The sequence below is a fragment of the Callorhinchus milii genome, unplaced genomic scaffold (assembly GCF_018977255.1).
Source record: "Callorhinchus milii isolate IMCB2004 unplaced genomic scaffold, IMCB_Cmil_1.0 Scaffold30, whole genome shotgun sequence".
Taxonomy (NCBI): domain Eukaryota; kingdom Metazoa; phylum Chordata; class Chondrichthyes; order Chimaeriformes; family Callorhinchidae; genus Callorhinchus; species Callorhinchus milii.
Window position 1 is genome coordinate 3,714,093 of NW_024704771.1, and position 19,234 is coordinate 3,733,326.

The 19,234-nt window shown below is 49.0% G+C and overlaps 1 protein-coding gene across 4 annotated transcripts; it reads right to left on the reverse strand.

Moving 5' to 3' along the window:
* Positions 1-1,572: 1,572 nt before the first annotated feature.
* LOC103171992 (natural cytotoxicity triggering receptor 3 ligand 1-like) lies at positions 1,573-18,091 on the reverse strand. 4 transcript variants are annotated; one of them, XM_042344893.1, is made up of 9 exons: positions 18,030-18,091; positions 9,463-9,762; positions 9,138-9,368; positions 7,568-7,894; positions 6,950-7,276; positions 4,847-4,980; positions 4,070-4,437; positions 2,890-3,279; positions 1,573-1,973 (listed from the first exon to the last, which is right to left on the reverse strand). In XM_042344893.1, exons 3-6 carry the CDS (start codon positions 9,190-9,192, stop codon positions 4,898-4,900), a joined length of 792 nt encoding a protein of 263 aa, XP_042200827.1. In that variant the 5' UTR covers positions 9,193-9,368; positions 9,463-9,762; positions 18,030-18,091; the 3' UTR covers positions 1,573-1,973; positions 2,890-3,279; positions 4,070-4,437; positions 4,847-4,897. The 4 variants fall into 4 exon arrangements, with proteins under 4 accessions (XP_042200827.1, XP_042200825.1, XP_042200826.1 ...); XM_042344891.1 differs by having other exon boundaries at positions 9,138-9,762; XM_042344892.1 differs by having other exon boundaries at positions 9,138-9,762; positions 18,025-18,067.
* Between the last annotated feature and the right edge of the window lie 1,143 nt (positions 18,092-19,234).

Consider the following 19,234-nt stretch of genomic DNA (forward strand, 5'->3'; position numbering starts at 1 on the left):
GGGCATTTGAAAAGCCCCCGCCTCTCTCTCTCTCTCTCTCTCTCTCTCCCTCTCTGTGCCACTCTCTCTCCCCCTCTCAGCCCCTCGAGTCGGGAGGCGATGAACTCGTGGGCTAACGTTTCGGCTGCTTCTGGGCTAAGGTACAGTCAGAGGCGAGCAATGCGGCAGAGGTGGAGGAAGGCGGTCCTGGTCAGGGAGGGACTGGACGAGGGGGAAGGAAGGACGGCGGCGGGTCGAACATGACCCCTGGGTTGCGTACCTCTTCGGTACGCCTGAGGGATAGGCCGGGGAGGTTGAGGAGGTCGGTGCCAGAGGATAGAAGACTGAGTGTGGCTTCCGTCTGGTCCCCCCACACTTCCTGCCCCACCATTGCCAGTCAGGTGTTCAGCATCTCTGCCCCCACACTCCGGAACTCTATCCCACAATCCCTCCGCCTCATCCCCTCTCTTCCCTCCTTCAAATCCAGTCTGAAGACCTTCCTCTTTGATCGTGCCTTCAGCCAACCTCCCGCCCCCCACCCGCCCTCCTCTCCTTATGACCCCCCAACTCCCCGATTGCCCAACGTGAAGGACGCTACACAAGTGTAACTTGTTGTGGTTGGAATAGTTTCTTTACAAAAATAATAAATTCGACCAAATGGTCCGATACGCAATGTAGATGCCAATCTTATTACACTTTATATTAGATTATTATGCTTTTTATTAGAATATTACACTTTATGTAATGATACGAGGTTTCCGCCCAAAATATGCCCGTGCTTTTCTCTGTCTCTACTTTGTTGCAGAATATATTAGTACAGATGTATCTCTCTTGAGCTCTGTGTGGTTTCCTCTGTTACTATTTCGTGGAATGTGCACCTCCTATTTTTGCAGCTTAATTGAAATGTTTTTCTTAAAATGTAGCAGATCAACGATAGGCAATCCCTGAAAAAAAATATGCCCATGACACTCGCACAGTAGGGTCCCACAAACAGTCGTGGATTGAGTGACCAAATTGTTTTTTTTTCCTGCACTGAGCACTGTGGTCAGTCCTCCACACCTCGTGGTCACAAAGCTGGGATGACCGTCACAGGAATTCTCAGATGCAGAGGCAGAAAGCATACACCATCCCTGGGTTTGAAATGATAATAATAATAATAATAATAATAATAATCCTTGCATTTGATATTGCACTTTTCACGTCGGGAGGACGTCCCAAAGCGCTTCACAGAATATACTGTAAAGTGAATTGACTGTATATTTGTGGGCGAACGTGGCAGCCAATGGCGCACAGCAATGTCCCACAAACAGTCGTGGATTGAAAATGACCAATTTATTATTGTTTTGGGTTTTGGAGGGATTATTATTAGGCTCTGTGTGGAGTAAGGAAACTTGCCCGAGGTTTGGCCCTCTGCCTGGAATTGAACTCAGGTCTCTCGCTTGCAAAGCGAGTGCTCTAACCACTGAGCTACAGGACTCCACAATGATGGTGAAGCAGGATCCTCCCCTCTCTCTAACACTCTTCCCCGAAGCGTATGGGGAGAGAGCGGGGAGCGGGATATGTTTGGACAGCTCTTTCAAAAGCAGTCACGGGCACGATAGGCTGAATGGCTCCTTCTGTGCAGTCTAATTCTATGGTTCTATGATATCCCAACTCCCTTCCCAGCTTTCTCTGTGGGTCACATCGTCTCTGAGATGTTCCCCTGTGATTAAGCACCTAATGAAGCGCGTATTGTTGCTGTCTCCCGTCAGCATCGATGGAAAGGTGTGAACTAAGGCCCAGAGACCCATCACCGCTTCTCTCGCAAACACACACCAGCACATCTCCCCAGTGTCCCTCAGTCACTACAGTCGCTCCGTGCTCCTCGACTCCCGCTGGCTTCGACGCTGTCACTTGTGTGTTTCTCCGATTCTCTCCTGGCAGCTCTGTGCTGGGGGATGGTTCGATCCCCGGGGTAGAACGTGCAGTCACACAGCAGCTCAGGCTGTCTCACTCTGTGGAGTGGAGAGAGCATGAAGATCGCGATAGGTTCAGTTCCTGCTGATGGGCAAACTGATCAACAGCACTCAATCTCCTGAACAATCTTCTCTACAACCAGACCATCCCCACCAGAACCATCCTCCTCTTCTCCCCCCCCCACATCATACATCCTCCTGTTACACACTCACACTCCCTCCACCCCACCCCCCCCATTGCCACCCCCTATAGTTTCTCTCTATTGTCAAATCTCATCCTCGCTGTGTGCACCTCTATTAGGTCCCCTCTCAATCTTCTCTACTCAAGTGAAAACAGACCGGATTTTTCTCTTTATAACAAAGCCTCCCATTCCTGCTATCATTTTTGTAAATCTCCTCTGTACCCCTTTGGTCTGTTCAGGCCCCCCCCCCCGCACTTCCCGCCCCACCATTGCCGATTGGGCATTCAGCATCTCTGCCCCCCGCAATCTCTTCGCCTCACCCCTCTCTTGCCATGTTCAAGTCCCATCTGAAGACCTTCCTCTTCGACCGTGCCTTCGGCCAACCACCCGCCCCCACCCCTCTGCCCTCCACCTTTCCTGACCCCAACTCCCAGCTCAGGTGCAAAAGCCCCTGACCATCCAGCGCCCTGGGACGTCTTTCTGACGTGAAGGGCACTATTGTAATTTGCTCCTTGCAAGATTCTGCCATTCAATTTTTTCTGCCAAAATGCATCAGCCGTCATGTCATTGACTTCATTTGCCACCAATCTGCCCATTGCATTGATCTATTTAAACCCCGCTACAGTGTCTAACCATCCTCCTCACTGTTCATCTAGTTTGGTATCATTTTCGAAGGTTGATACCATAACCTCACCAATTCTCCTGTTGTAACAGTTGATCAGATGTGGTTTCTGGAGTTAGAGAAAGCGTTGGTCTGAATGACAACGACTTACCTCTTGTTACTGTCATACACACACGTTTCTTTAAGGGAGAATCCAGTGTCTCGTGGTTTATTTCACACAGGAACTCGCGCTGGTCATGTGCATCTACGTCCACCTGAAAGGCGAGCCCAAAGCTACAGCTGACGGTCCTATCGTTGTTCTCGGTATATTCGGGGGACTTTATCTCATATTCAATCGCTGCAAAACGTATGCGTTGAACCGACGGCTTATATTCCGGTGGTCCATAGGATTCCTCCGAGAACGTGCGGATAATTCCCTTTGCTCCGATTCCCCATTTGACAGTCAATGCTTTGGGGCTGAACCGAGTGACAGTACAGATCAGAGTCTCGTGATCTCCGTGCTTCACTGGGCCAGGGTCCAACAGCTGGATATCCTGCGGTACTGTTAAGAAAATCTTGTTATCAAGATATCAATGGCGCCACGAAAAGAAATAGTGCAACTACTGTCCTTGTAAATCTTTACAATTTCTTAGTATTGAAGGTCCTTTGAATGAATCTTTAACGCAAAAGGCACTATAGGGTTTTTTTTGGGGGGGCGGTCAGTCTGACAGATGCAAAAACCCATCACCATGCTTGATATCCAAACCAAACTGAGAATTCCTTGCATCCCATATAGACAAACAGCTAGAAAGCCTTCAAAAAGGAGATAGTTCAGGGACAGAACAAATACATCCACACCAAGGGGAAAGGATGACTAAGGAAATCGGGATTAAAATAACACAGAAAAAGGAGATTTCTGATAAATGTCAGGTCCAAAATACTGAAGATAATCAAATAGAATATAGAAAGTACAGAGGAGAACTGAAAAAAGGAAATAATAGGGGCAAGGAGATTGTATGAGAAAAGATTAGCGGGAACCCTAAGGTATTTTATAAGCGTATAAAAGGTTAGTTGAAGGGGTCTGTGAGGGACCAACGAGGAAATCATACAGCACAGAAGGAGGCCATTCGGCCCATCGTGTTCTTTGAAAAGAGCTATCCAATTCAATCCCACTCCCCGCGCTCTCCCCCCAGGGGGCAAGGCGGAGGGATTGAGGGAGAGCTTTGGGGCGTTGCGGCTGAAGGCACCGACAACGATATCGGCTTTGCCAGCCATAGAGGAGTCCAGAAGGTGGAGAGCAAACAACAGAGGAGCGACGAGAACAAGACTGATATCGTCCTCTGGGGTCTCACCTCCTATGACGTGAAACCCGTGCTGGCTTCCCAGGTTCTCTGCGTTCTCGTCTCAATAACCCGATACACAAACTCCGCCCTGTCGTGTTTCCTTGCATCCGCGGGAAACGATATAAAGATGTTGGGTGAAAGCTCGGGGCAGCCCAAGGCGGTGAAGTGATTGATGGAATCTTCCAGTAACTTCAGCCTGTTTTCGGCTGAGTCTTCCCTTCCGTAATGCCTCTCCAGGACCTGGGTTTCGACGTCGTTTTTCCTTATGGCCAAGACACACTTCCTCGCTTGCAATGAACAGCCACGAAAGGAACAGATCCCACTGGTGAATTGGCCTTGCAGGGCCTCCGCTGGCTGCAGAAGTATCTGCACCTTAACTGTAACAACAACAACGACACCTTGCATTTATATAGCGCCCTTCACGCAGGGCAGAGTTTCAGAGCGCTGGATTATTACAGCATCAAGCTCCAGTGCCCAGCCTAAGATTTTACATTGATGACTCGTATTTCAAGGGCGGGGGGGAGCGCTCAGTGACAATAATCGTGATAATAATGATAATAATAATCCTTGCATTTGATGTAGCGCCTTATCATGCCCTCGAGACGTCTCAAAGCGCTTCACGGAACACACTGCAAAGCGAATTGTCTGAATAGTTTGCGGGCGAACCGCGGCAGCCGATTGAGAAATTAAGACTTTTTGAGAATTTGATCAAATTCCGGATGCGCTGAAATGCTACATAGATAGAGCCGGAGTTCCCGTACGATATTTGTGCAAACGTTCTCTTACCTTTTGAAAAACACTTGAGGCATAAAGGAAGGTCGACCAGTTGCTTATATTTTATGATGATAAAATGACAAGAAGCGCCATCAGTAAAATCACAGCACAAGTGATAGAGAACCAGGAATACCACGGAAGGGATCCTTAAGGAAACAAATCACAGGATCAGAGCCAAATCTAATAATAGTAATGAATAACAATCCTTGCGTTTGATACAGCGCCTGATCACGTCATTGAGACGACGTCTCCAAGAGCTTCGCAGACGACACTGGGAAGTTTATTGACTCTATATTTGGTGGGCAGCCAATTGCCCAGAGCAGCGTCCCACAAACAGTCATGGATTGAGTGACCAAGTTATTATTATTGTTATTTTTTTCTTTGAACGGATTATTACCCCAAGCAAAAGCGATCCGCCAACCGACTAACAATCGGGTTCCAACTTGCTGCTGGGTAAACGGAGGCGTGTGGTGCGGAGTAAGGAAACGTGCCTGAGGTTTTGCCCTGCCCGGAAATTGAACCCAGGTCCTCTCACTTGCCAGGCGAGCGCACTAACCATTACGCTACAGGACTTCACAAAGGTAAACCAGATGATAATGATAAAATTATTCTAGCATTTCACAAGATTCCCCAGATTAATGCAGATGAAGAAAGCCTTTCAACCGATCTGATCTCATCTCTCCAGAAGGCCCACCCTACCATCCTCTCATCACAGCATCAAGCATCAAGTTCCAGTATCCTGGCCTCCGCCAACCATCCTGGCAACCTGTTCAGTCATTAATTACACGGATAACGAAATACTTCCTGGTGTCTGTTCTGAAATTGCCCTTTGCAACTCTGCAACGACAACGGATGACATTTATGCTGCGCCTTTCAAGTCAGGATGTCCCGAGGTGCTGGACGGTCAGGGAGCTGGTGGCTGCGATCATGAGGGGTGTAGGGTGGGGAGGGTAAGGGCAGAAGGGTGACCGAAGCCACGGTCGATGAGGTGGGTCTTGAGACGGGTATTGAAGGCTGCAAGCGAGGGGGCAAGGCGGAGGGACTGCGGGATGGAATTTCAGAGGGTGGGGGGGGGGGGCAGAGAGATCGAAGGCCCGCCCGCCATAACGGTGGGGCGGACGAGCCAGAGAGACGTGCAGCAGGTTGGAGCCCATTGAGCGGAGGGAGCGGGAAGGATGGTAGGGGGGTTAGGGGGTCACAGAAGTAAGGATGACCAAGGCCATGGAGGGCTTTGAACGTGAGGACCAGGATCTTGAACCGTATCCTCTTGTTCTATCTTCTAAACTATTGCTCTGGGTTTATTTTTTCAATCCTATTTAAAATGTTACGCTCTATAAAGTCCCCTCTGAGACGTTACATAGCTCCCCTCACACAAGGTAGCCTCCCAGAATCGCCGGCCCATGTCCTCTGGTTCCACCGTTCAGTTTAACTTGTCTCCCGAGGCTCATAGCTCTGACATTAGGGATCATTTGTTTCGCTCTATTGCACTTCCTCTCGGGCCTGGGAAACCCCTTATGTTGCAGTGGCAAACAGTTTGCAGTATTTTGGTGCCAAACACCGTGACGTTGATAAAACGCCTTATCACGTGAAACATTCAGACGTGGGTCACGTAGAGTGCAGTGGCTGCACATTTGTAGGCAAATGCTTCAGCCAATTTCTGCCTTAGTGCCTCAAACAGCCACGAAATAAGTGAGTCCGTTTTTTGGTTTGAGAATTACTGGCCAGGATTTCTGTAGGTGGACTTAGTTAGAGGTGAGTCAGGCCCAGGCTGAAACCCGCACTTTTACTGGCGTTGAAATGTTTGTCGTTTTATAGACATGAGAGAACGTAGCACTCATTTGCTGGGACGATAACGAGTATAATTCTCTCCCCCCGAATTCCCTCACTGCACGTTTTCTCTCTTTACCTTCGAAAAACATTTATAAAATCCATCTCTCTGCATCAGCATCCCCAAACTCTTCTTCTTCCTTTCAAATCCCCATCGTCTCTGTGAAGAGCTTCAAGACGTTCATCCAACTTGACCCTATAAGTGTTGTTCTACTCACCTAACTTTGGATCATTTGGGGATGGGAGGGTTGACTGTTACACTTTGGTTACCGTTACAGTGTGACTTACCCATAACTGTGATGGTCACTCTTTGTTTCACAAGAGTCTCGGACGCTTCATGTCTCACATGACAGATGTAACTGTCACCTCCCACCACTGGAGGCGCCCTTAGGGTTAGGACATTGACAGCGCTGAAGGTCCCGTCGCTGTTCCTCACGGGATTCCCTCTCTGGATCTCCTGACCGGTCATCTCTTGCAGGGTCTCGACGGTTGAGATCTTGAACCAGAGAATGGAAATTTCTTCCGGGTAGAAACCAGAGGCCTCGCAGCGCAATGATCTCCTGAACCCGGGCTTGAGCTCCAGCAGGGGTCCAACTGGGGGAACACTGGGGGAAGCTGAACACAAGATAATGATTATTGTTAGAGGACAATCAGATGGAATGGCTGAACAAAGCCATTCAATATAATAAATAATAAAATTCGTGACTTCAAGCCACGACTGTTTGTGGGGACGCTGCTGTGGGCAATTTCGCCCACAAAATACACAGTCACTGCACTACAGTGTATCCTGTGAAGCGTTTTGAGACGTCTCGAAGACGTGATGAGGCGCTGTATCAAACGAGAGGATTATTATTGTTGCGATGACTGTCAAGCTTTGGAGGGAGAGTGGACAAGAGATAGAAGTACCTGATATCCTTAAAGTGCAAGTGGCTGATCCCTCGTCGGGTGAGGCGATGACTGTACACTCGTAGTCTCCCTGATCTTCAATACCAACCTCAGGGAGGAACAGAGCTGCTTTGCCCTTTGCCAGCTCACCAGCAAACCGAGTGCCAACCCTGGACACACGAATGCCACCCTTAAAATACGAGATCACAAGCTCGTTGTTCCTCTTCCAGCTCACTAACAGGAACTGGGGTTCAACAGGTGCATCGGGGACAAAATCGCAGTTTATGGTCACGTTCGTCCCAACGGCCGTCTTCAGCATCTGTGGACTCAGCATCACTTTCAGAGCCACTAGGAAGAGATTCACCCGCCTCAGCGATTTCAAGTATCATCAAAAAAACAAAAGAAGCCACACTTTCTCTCTCTCTCTCTCTCTCCGAGCCAAGCTTGGTGGTCGGCAAGCGAGAGGACCCAAGGTTCAGTTCCCAGGCTGGGAGTGACCGTAGGCAAGTGTCCTCACTCCACCCCCCGCCCACCTCGGTTTGCCTCGCAGTAAGGAGGCGCCAGGCTGCTAGTCGACTTTCCAGGGGTCGTAAAGCCCTTTAAAAAAAATGTGGTCGCTCAATCCATGATTGTTTGTGGGACGCTGCTGTGCCCGAATTGGCTGCCGCGTTTCAACCACAAAATAAAATCAATTCACGTTACAGTGAATTGTGAAGCGCTTCGAGACATCCAGTAGACGTGATAAGGTGCTATACCAAATGCAAGGATTATTATTATTATTATTATATCAAATGCAAGGATTATTATTATTATTATCCCTCTCGTACACCCACCCTACCATCTCCCCCACCCCTGCATCAAGTTGCTTTTTAAATGAATCAGTGTTCTGGCTTCAATCAGCCTTCCATAAGATTGACTTCATACACAATAAATCGAACCTGCAAAGCTTTCGGAGACGCTTTGAAGTGAAAGGTAATTCGTGAAGTTGTTAGCAACACGACCTAAGGCTTGGTTTGGTTCCGAGTTACCGAGCAACCATCCTTTTCCAAACACCCAGTCTCCTGAAAGTTTATTTAACGCATTCACACTTAAAAACTAAAAAAAGTACTCACTAGGACGTCCATAATATCGGAAATTGCAAGCGAGAGGTTCGATTCACAGGCACGGGCGAAATCTTAGGCAAGTTTCCTGACTCAGAACGCCTCTGTTTCCCGAGCAGTAAATCACTCTCCGGGGTTAACAAACACTTCAAAAAAATATTAGAGTCAGGGGCGTGTCTCAAAACAAACAGGACACCTCCTAAAATAAAGAGTTACTTTACTAAATAATAGTAATAATCCTTGCATTTGCTACGGCGCCTCATCACGTATTCACGACGTCTCAAAGCGCTTCACTGAATATACTGTAAAGTGAACTGATTGTATATTTTGTTGGTGAAATGTTGCGCACAGCGGCGTCAGTGATTATTTAAGGAATCATTACCGCTGGAAAATATGATTTCTGGGCAAAACAGCGGCGTTCACATCCACACAACACTCACCCCATCTCCACATCCACCACATTTCTGTTTGTCTTGTTCCTTGTCTCTTACCTGACAATAAAGCTGTCAAGAGAAGCAACAACCCCAGGGCAATAAGAGAAGCCATATTCCGTGTCCGGAAACCAAGGCTGTCACTGGAGAAAGGATCGAGCTTCCTCGGTTTATTTAACGGTGGACAACTAGTAAGGTGACTCGCTCCGAAGGACACTGCAGCAGCAGTAACCGAAGCTCAATACGTTCCTGGCAAGTGTGCAGGTAGACTAATATTGTTGCTATGTGCTCCTGAATTGGGTGGGGAGAAAACAAAGGTTTCTTATCGCTCAGACAAGAACAGACCTGTAGAATATGCATCGTTTTGATGCTTTCTGTTTCGTACCTGTCACTCCGTTTCCTAAGCCCTTGAGAGATGGGCCTCAGATGTCCTTCGGATGAGACATTAAACAAGGCCACATTCGTCCGGGCAGGCGTTAAAGATCCTGATCGAAAAGAGACGCTAGTTTCTGTCTCTCGGTGTCCTGTCTGTTGTCATCCTGTCTGACAATCCCCAGATAAAATTGGTCGCTCGATCCAAAACGCACAGTAAAATCTGGTGATCGCTTTGAGACGTTTCAGCGGTGTAAGAAGGTTTCGGAGCTTGTTTACGTTTACATTGGCTGATTTCCACCCCGTGATGCGTCTAAAAAAAAATGCGACACATATCAACCACCAGAACAGGTTCTGCAGCTGTGAAGGCGCACGAATCAGGAAGTGTTTCGCAGATACTTGTATCATAGAGAGCATCCTGCAGTGTGAAGGGAGAATTTAAGTTAAAAAAAAGTGTTCAGTGGAGAGGAGGGGGAATGCGAAACAAATTTCAGGGGAATTTAACAAGAATTTAGATAGAATCACCGACCTGAATTATCCAGTTCTAAAGCGAAAGACTGAACAAGTTATTCAGTGGCACAAACCAATCACAACATCCTAAAGTCATACAGAAACCCTCAGACAAGAACAACAACTTGGATTTATATAGCGCCCTCCACACCGGACGGCGTCTCTGTTTACCAAGCAGTTAGTTAGTCGATTGGCGGATCGCTTTCCGGGGATAATAATACCTCCCCCCAGAAAATGCGATCGCTCAATTCACGACTGTTTGTGGGACAATTGCTGTGTGCAATTGGCTGCCGAATTTCATAAGAACATAAGAAGACGAAGAAGAACAACAACAAAATTACATTTATAGAGCACCTTTCACATCGGGAGGACATCCCAAAGCGCTGGACAGTCAGGGGTCAGGACCTGAGCTGGGGGAAGGGTGGGGTATGGGTGAGGGAAGGCAGAGAGGTAGGAGGGCGACTGAAGGCACGATCGAAGAGGAAGGTCTTGAGACCGGACTTGAAGGAGGCGAGGGAGGAAGTGAGGCGAAGGGACTGTGGGATGGAGTTCCAGAGCGTGGGGGCAGAGAGGCTGAAAGGACGGGTCGGGGGGGAAGACATGGAACTGGCCAGAGCCCCGCTGAACGGAGGGAGCGGGCAGGTTAGTACAGAGTCAGCAGGTCAGAGATCCTCATCCTTGAAGTTGAGGACGAGGATCTTGAATTCGATCCTCTGAGGGATGTCGGGGAGGGTGGGAGGGACGGGGTCACGGAGCCTGGTGCGTGAGAGCACACGAGCTTCAGAGTTTTGGATGATCTGCAGCTTGTGAAGGGAAGAGTTGGGAAGGCCGATGGGGAGGGAGTTTCCATCCGAGCATAAGAAATAAGAAATAGGAGCAGAAGCAGGCCCTTCAGCCCCTCGAGCCTGTGCCCCGCCATTTAAGATCATGGCTGATCTTCTAACCTAATTCCACTTACCCGCCCTATCCCCATATCCCTTATCCCTTTAGTTTTTAAAAATCTATCAATCGCAGTCTTGAATATGTTCAATGACTGAACATCCACGGCCTTCCGGGGTAGAGAATTCCATAAATTCACTTTAATCTTGAGCTTATGACCCCTAGTTTTAGATTCTCCAACCAGGGGAAGCAGTCCCACACTATCTACTCTGTCAAGACCCTTCAGAATCTTACAGGTTTCTATAAGATCACCTCGAATTCTTCTACGTTCTAGAGAATGTAGGCCGAGTCTACTCAACCTCCCCTCGTAGGTCAAACCCTTCATGCCAGGAACCAATCTAGTGAACCTACGTTGCCCCCCCTCCAAGGCGAGTATATCCTTTCTCAGCTAAGGAAACCAAAATTGCACACAATATTCCAGGTGCGGTCAAAACGCACAGTCACAAAACGAAAAGCACACCGTCAATCCACCTCACAATCTATTCTGTTGTGTTCCTCACAAGGTAACCATCACCGTTGCTTAAGAGTCTCCAAAGCAAGCTGAGAGAGGACATGGACCTCCCAGAGATAGATGGTTGGAACTGAACGTGCTCTCTCCCCACCCCCCCCCCCCCCCGGAGGGACGCTCCCTGCTTACGTCTCGAAGCCCCGCTACGTCAAAAGCAAGGATTATTATTATTATTGATTGTCGAATGAGTTTCGAAACCGCGGGGGGCGGGTGGGCGGGTGGTGGGCGTTGGGTACTAAGGGAAAGTGCTCTTCGTGCACGATACACGCAGGAAGCAACATGGGTTGGTTACCATTGGAAATGAGGTCCAAAAATGACTGTGGTTTGTACAGATTGTGCTGTAATTCAGCGGATACATTACAGCCCTTGAAACCGCAGTTTCCTGTCGAGAGTCCTGACGAGAGGTGGAGGTCAGGTAAGTGGGACAAAGCTCTGACACCGGAGGCCCACCCCCCCCCCCCCCCCCCACCCCGCGCTGTCTAACAAATCCAGAGCCGCAGAGCGACAGGGCCGGTGGGACTCTTTTTTTAAACAGCCCCTCGTCGAGACGAAACGTGGCAAAGAAACAGCCGCAGAAAAGCGCGGCGTGACTGTTTTCTTTAAGCCAATGTGGGGGAGGGAGAGAAGGGGGGAGGGAGGGAGGGAGGGAGGGCGCTCAGGATCCTTGGCCTAAAATCTGGTGCATGAGCTTCCGCGCACTTATAAATAATTTGCATTTTCACACGCTCAGGCAGGTGCCATGGTGCAAAGCGCAATGCAACCACCCGCCCGTGTTTCCGAAGCGCCCGTCAACGAATGAGCATTCAGCTCCTTTGCGGTCTGTCACACATTTTCCACTGGCTGCCCCCGGTCGTGTGACATAGGCTGCGTGTCTCTCGCACGCCGCGCGTCCGACTCACCATCCCGCCATCTCACCGAGATGAACGGCCTGATGCTGCTCGCGGCGTGCGCCTCGCTCGGTATTGCAGGTCGGTGCTTTTAGTTTGATTAAACATCACGGTACAAGTGGGGTTTTATTTCCCACCTTCTCTCTCTCTCTCTCTCTCTCAAAGACGGCGAGTTTTATAGCACGGCACACGGTTCGAGTTCCGTAAGCGTGGTGGTCAGCGCCCTAACCCCGCAAGCGAGAGGACCCGAGCTTGATTCCCGGGCGGCTTGAAACCTTGGGCAAGTCTCCTTACTCCACACAAAGACACGCCTCTGTTCTTACGCAGCAGTAAGTAGGGACTCAGGTGTTAGTCGATTGGCGGATCGCATTCCAGAGATAATAATTCCCTTCAAAAAAAAAATGCGGTGACTTAATCCACAACTGTTTGTGGGACGCTGCTGTGCGCCGTGTTTCGCCCCCGAGATAGTCACAACACGTTCGAGTATATCCTGTGCAAAGTGCGTGAGGTTTGAAAGCTCTTAGAGACCTCTCAACCACATAATCAGGTGCCGTATCTAACGATAATCCTTGCTTTATTGTTAGACAATAACTATTATTATTATTTTATCATCTAACAGAACGGCAGAACAGGCTCGTGGGGCTGAATGGCCTACTCCTGTTCCCATGTTCCCCGTGTTTCGAGCTGCAGTTGTTGAGCAACCGAGAGAAAGGCTTTGTTGAGTTTCTGTGCCCGTGCGTTTGCTGTTTCAGGAAGGGCCTTCGGGCTGAAGGTTACTCAGCCCGGGCAGAGCCTGGTGTTGCTGAGAGGGGACGCAGCCATGTTGCAGTGCTTCTTTGAGTACAGCGGGGGTCAGCCTGGACTGGCGTCGACCGTGTGGTACAGGGAGACGCCAAGCAAAAGCGAAATCAGCGAGACCAATGCTCTGTACTCTGGTCGGGTGATCAAACCCACAGCTCGGGACCTGGCACACGGGAGGAACGCCTCACTGACCCTCAGTAACGTCACGGTGCAGGACACCGGCGTCTATTACTGCACCGTCAAGGTCACGATCCCGGGAGAGGGCAGAATGGAGAATGGCACAGGCAACGGAACCCACTTACTGGTGAGAGGTGAGCGAGACTTGCTGGAGAGAGCCAGAGGGATGGGTGGGGTAGGGGAGGCGGGGGGAGGGGGGGGTGGGGGGGGAGGTGAAAGCCGGGGGAATGGGACAGCAGGAGATCACAAACTGCACAGATTGTCACGCTATTAACGACGATAACAAATAATAATAATAATCCTTGCATTTGAATTCTTATCACATCGTCGAGACGTCTCAAAGCGCTTCACAGAACATAAAGTGGAATGACTGTACACTCTGTGGGTGAAACGGCGTCACACAAACGGTCGTGGATTGAGTGACCAAATTATTATTATTATTTGAAGGGATTATTAGGCGATTACAGTAAAACTCTCATAAGTCATATCAGTTGGGACCGTACATTGAATATGACTTTCGCAGAGTATGAGTTATGCGAAACTTATCAATAATATTTTTTTATCATTATTATATTATTATAATAGGAAATTCAATGGGACTTGGGCAGATGTGCAACTTAGGCGATACGATTTATAACAGATCAGACTTGGGGTGAGTTTATCACTTTGGCAATCACCTAAATCGTGCTGCCCGAGTCTTGTTAAAGTTCCTGGTTGTTAGTCGATTGGCTGATCGTTTTTTCCGGGCGTATTAATCTGTTCCAAAAAAATAATAATGTGGTCGCTCAATCCGTGACTGTGTGTGGATCAGTAACTGCTGTGCGCAATTGGCTGCCGCGTTTTGCACGTACAATATACAGTCAATTCACTTTACGGTGTATTCCGCGCGATTGATTAGGTAATGAATTAAGTAAGTGATTAATTGAGAAGGAAAATGGAGAAAAGAGGGATTGAGGGAGAGCGTTGGGAGAGTTCCAGGGACTGGATTTAATAATAATAATAATAATAATAATCCTTGCATTTGATATAGCGCTTTTCACGTCGGAAGGACGTCCCAAAGCGCTTCACAGAACACACTGTAAAGTGAATTGACTGTAAATTTGTGGGCGAACGCGGCAGCCAATTGCGCACAGCAATGTCCCACAAACAGTCGTAGATTGAAAATGCCAATTTTATTATTGTTTTTGGTTTTTTGGAGGGATTATTATTAGGCTCCGTGTGGAGTAAGGAAACTTGCCCAAGGTTTCGACCTGCCTGGAATTGAACTCAGGTCTCTCGCTTGCAAAGCGAGTGCTCTAACCACTGAGCTACAGGACTCCACGATTTGGTGCCAGAGTGCAACCTTTTGCTCTTTCCTTTGGCCCAGCTCCCCCGGCCCCTCCGAGGATATCAACAGAAACCCTGGGGTCGCAGGTTGTCAGTGTGACCTGCAAGACATCTGGCTTCCACCCCAGAAACATCAGCCTGGTGTGGCTGCTGAACAACAGGTCAGTCACTGACAGTGGGACTACTGTCCTGACACAGGAACCCGACTCGACCTACTCAGCTTCCAGCGTGTTCAACGTCACCCAGACTGGCCTTCGCCCTGATGTAAGCCCCCAGGCCATCTTCGCCCAGTGCCAAGTTCTCCACCAGACCTTGCAAACTCCTTTGAGAAGTGAAAGGATTCAGCTGCGAGTTGCCCAACCCAGTGAGTAAACAACATCCCTCAGTTAGTCTGTACAGGGTTGAATCCCCGCATTAACCTCTGTCCCCCACCCCATCACCCCAGCCCTCGCCAGGCTCCACTGGCTCCCTCTCATTCGTCTCATCCTGCTTGTCCCTCATCCCCTCTGTTTCCATCATCAGTGGTCCCGGGTTGTCAGTGTGACTACTCTTTCAGTCACTACTCCCCGAAATCCTGGAACAATCTTCCTCTTCCTTGCCCCCTTCCTTCTCCATCTTCAGGTTGCGCTTGAAGACCTTCCCCTTCGACTGTGCCTACGGTCACCCTCCCCTGCCCTCTGGCATCAGGCTCTGCCACTGCCCAGTGGTCTGGGACACTACCCCGGGTGACAGGTACTATATATGTACACATGGTCGCTGAATCCATCTGCCCTGAGCTAGACAGCTTTCATTGAACACCACTTCCTGAAAGATCAGGTTAGCTCAGCTTACAGCAAGCGCTCTCACCACTGTGGCGAGAGGTTGCGAATGCGAGGCCCCAGGTCTGCATTTAACTCACAGCGTGGACCACAGAATGAATTGGCATTAAAAGCCGTCCTTTTGAGAGAAGAGGTTAAATGGAGGGTCTGTCTGTCTGAACCGGTTGACGTTAAATATCCTGCGATGCTATTATTAGTAATGACAAGCCCTGCATTTGATGTAGCGCCTAAATCGCACAGTCGAGACATCTCAAAGCTCTTCACAGGATATACTGTAAAAGTGTCGTGACTGTTTATTTGTCGACAGAGGTGGCTGCCCAGCAGTGACCCACAAACGGTGATGGTGTGAGTGACCAATTTTATTTGGGGGGATTGTCAGCCAGGCCACTGAGAGAGAGAAACTCCCTTCTCTTTTCGAATAGCGCCTTAGGATCTTTGACGTCCACCTGTACAGGCAGACGGGAGCTCTGACAATGCAATAGCCCACCCCCCCCCCACCGGAGCGTCAGCTTAGACTATGGGGCTTGAACCCACAATCTTCTGACTCAGAGAGCAGAGTGCAACCGAATAACAGCATAACAGGCTGACAGAGCGAGCTGCAAAACCACGTGTTGTCTCATGGATCATCTAAATATAATGAAGACGTGTCAAAGCGAATGCAAGGATGATTATGATTATTATTTACCTAGGGATTAATATTTTATGTGAACTCTACACAACAGGTCTGAATACTCCCCTTGTGATCGGCTTGATAAGCGTCTGTGTTCTGGCTCCGGCCCTGATTGGTATTGCTTACTATTTACTTCGAAAAGAAGGTAAAACCCGTGACAAGGCAAGGTTACTGTAACCGGCAGTGAGAGAGTTACTTACACCAATGCAATATCACACTTACACAGCGCCTTTCACGTCAAGAGGACGTCCCAAAGCGCTGGACCTGAGCCGGGGGTCAGGATCGGGATCAGGATCAGGAGTGTGTGGGTAGGAGGGTGACCGAAGGCTCGGCCGAAGAGGTTTTGAGCCACTCCTTGAAGGAGGCGAGGGAGGGAGCGAGGCAAAGGGAATGTGGGACGGAGTCCCACAGGGTGGGGGCAGAAAGGCGCATTGGTCAACGGTGGGACGGGCCGGGCAGGAGCAAGGGGCCAAGGTTCTGGACCTGCCTTGGTAAGGTGGAGTGTGCATCCCTGGACGGTGATGCTGTCAGTACATCAGAGATGAGAGAATGCTGTGACACGGCAGAATTAATAATAATAATCTTTGCACTTAACGCAGCATCTTATTACATCGTCGAGACGTCTCAAAGCGCTTCACAGTATAGTGGAGTGACTTCATATTTTGTGAGCAAAACATAGCAGCAAAATTGCACACAGCAGCGTCCCCACAAACAGCCGTAAAGTCATCGAATAATTTAATTTGAATTTGGGGGATTTCAGACCTGGACACCGGGGGAGAGAGAGATATATATATAGAGAGAGAGAGAGAGAGAGAAAAACTCTTCTCTCTTTTTGAGTAGCGCTGCGGGATCTTTAACGTCCACCTGAAACAGGCAGACGGTTTAACATCGCATCCGAAGTACGAGGCGCTAAGCAACAAACCGAATCACATTGTAACGCGGTGCAATTGCTTTCACAGAGATACGCCAAGTTCCAGAGAGAAGTTCGCACACTGTAAGTAGATTTTTTTTGGGGGGGTGGGGGGGGGGGTGGCGCGTCAGGTCAAAAGCAGACTGAGATTTCCACATATGTGTGTCACCAACACGTGGAAATTTCCCTGCGTCTGGAATGCAATGCACACTCTCTCCCCATCAGCGTTGCTTAACAGTCTCCAAACCAGGCTGAGATTTCCATGCATCCCATTTCCTTGGAAATTCCAGCGATAGATTGTTGGAATGAATACTCTCCCTGCAGATAAGTGCCCAGCTCGCCTAATTCCGGAGAGTATGAGGCACAGGGCTTTGTGGCTTGTGGTTAATGGGAACTAAATGGGAAGAATCTCTACTCCCAATACTAAAATTAATTCTTGCATTTGATATAGCGCTTTATTGCATCTCCGAGACGACTCCAAGCACTTCACAAAACATAATCGAAAGTGAATCGACTGTATATTTGGTGGGCGCAATGCGGCAGCAAATTGCGCCCAGCGGCGTCCCACAAACAGTCGTGGATTGAATGACCCATTTATTTTATTTTTTTGGAAGGAATTATTACCCCGCGGAAAGCCATCCGCTAATTGACGAGCAACCAGGTTCCTACTTATCGCTAGGCAAACGGAAGCGTGCGGGTAAGGAAACTTGCCCAACCTTTTGCCCTGCCGGGAATCGAACCCAGGTCTCTTGCTTGCGAGGCGAGCGCCCTAACCACTGAGTTACAGGACTCCAAGCAACAATTACACAGAGCCTTTCACGTTGGGAGGACATCCCAAGGCGCTGGACAGGTAAGGAATCGCACCTGATCTGGGGATGACAATTTTTTTGTTAATTTTTCCGAAGGTGGACTGGACGGACACAATAAACCCAATCTACGCCACAATCAAATTCTCAGATTGAAACAGAAAAGACGTTCCCACAGGGAGTTCTGCCCACGAATTGAATGAGCGTAAGGTTTCGAGCTTACCTTACCTTACTTGCTGTGAAGGGCATCTCCAATCAGGACATCGGAAAGATTATTCATTCTTTTGATCGTCTGTAAATTCAAAAAATGAAAAATTTGTAGAGGCAGAACAGTTAATAGGACTGCGTGATGTCAAGAAATATTTGTTTATGCACCAAACCAGAAAAACAAGTACGTGTGCAGAGATTAGAGACATTCAGAGAAATGTTATCTGTCAGCTCAAGATGCGTAACGAGGAGTTGGCTGGTGTTATCAGTGGGAAACAGAGTGGTTTCATGTCCCAACATATAGTGTAAATACAGCATTTTTGTGTATGGAACTATAGCCGACAACCAAGTATTATTTTATTTCCATGTGTATATAACCAATAAAAAAAAACCTTGTTTTGGCCCAAACTGTCCTTGTCAAGCCGGTGTTTATCCTGCAATAAAAGTAGAATTTATTTCTTACAGAAAGCACAACCTGCCCCCAAATACTGGGTGTTTGCTGTCCTGAAAAGGAAACATACGAACAGGAGGCCATTCAGCGCCTCGTGTCTGTTACGCCATTCTATAAGATTTTGGTTGATCCTCCAATTACCCGCCTTTGCCCTGTTATCCCCGGATACACTTACCTAACAGTGCCTTGATATGGATTCTGAATGGATCCAGGAGCCACGGCATTTGGGGAAGAGAGTTCCACAGAGGGCGAGAAAGCAGGTCAGAGAGATAGGGAAGTGTGAAAGGATTTGTACGCAAATGAAAGGATCTTGAAATCGATCTGTTCTGTGATAGGGAGCCGGTGGAGCCTGGCGAGGGCTGGGGTGATGGGGGTACAGGGTTTAGTGTGTGTGTTAGGGAGCCGGTGGAGCCTGGCGAGGACTGGGGTGATGGGGGTACGGGTTAGTGTGTGATAGGGAGCCAGTGGAGCCTGGCGAGGGCTGGGGTGATGGGGGTACAGGGGTTAGTGTGTGATAGGGAGCCGGTGGAGCCTGGCGAGGGCTGGGGTGATGGGGGTACAGGGGTTAGTGTGTGATAGGGAGCCAGTGGAGCCTGGTGAGGGCTGGGGTGATGGGGGTACAGGGGTTAGTGTGTGCGATAGGGAGCCAGTGGAGCCTGGCGAGGGCTGGGGTGATGGGGGACAGAAGTTAGTGTGGGTTGGAATACGGGCAGCGCAGTTCTGAATCAGTAGTTTGGTTTGGAGGAGTTGGAGGACATTGGGTCCAGTCGAGGCG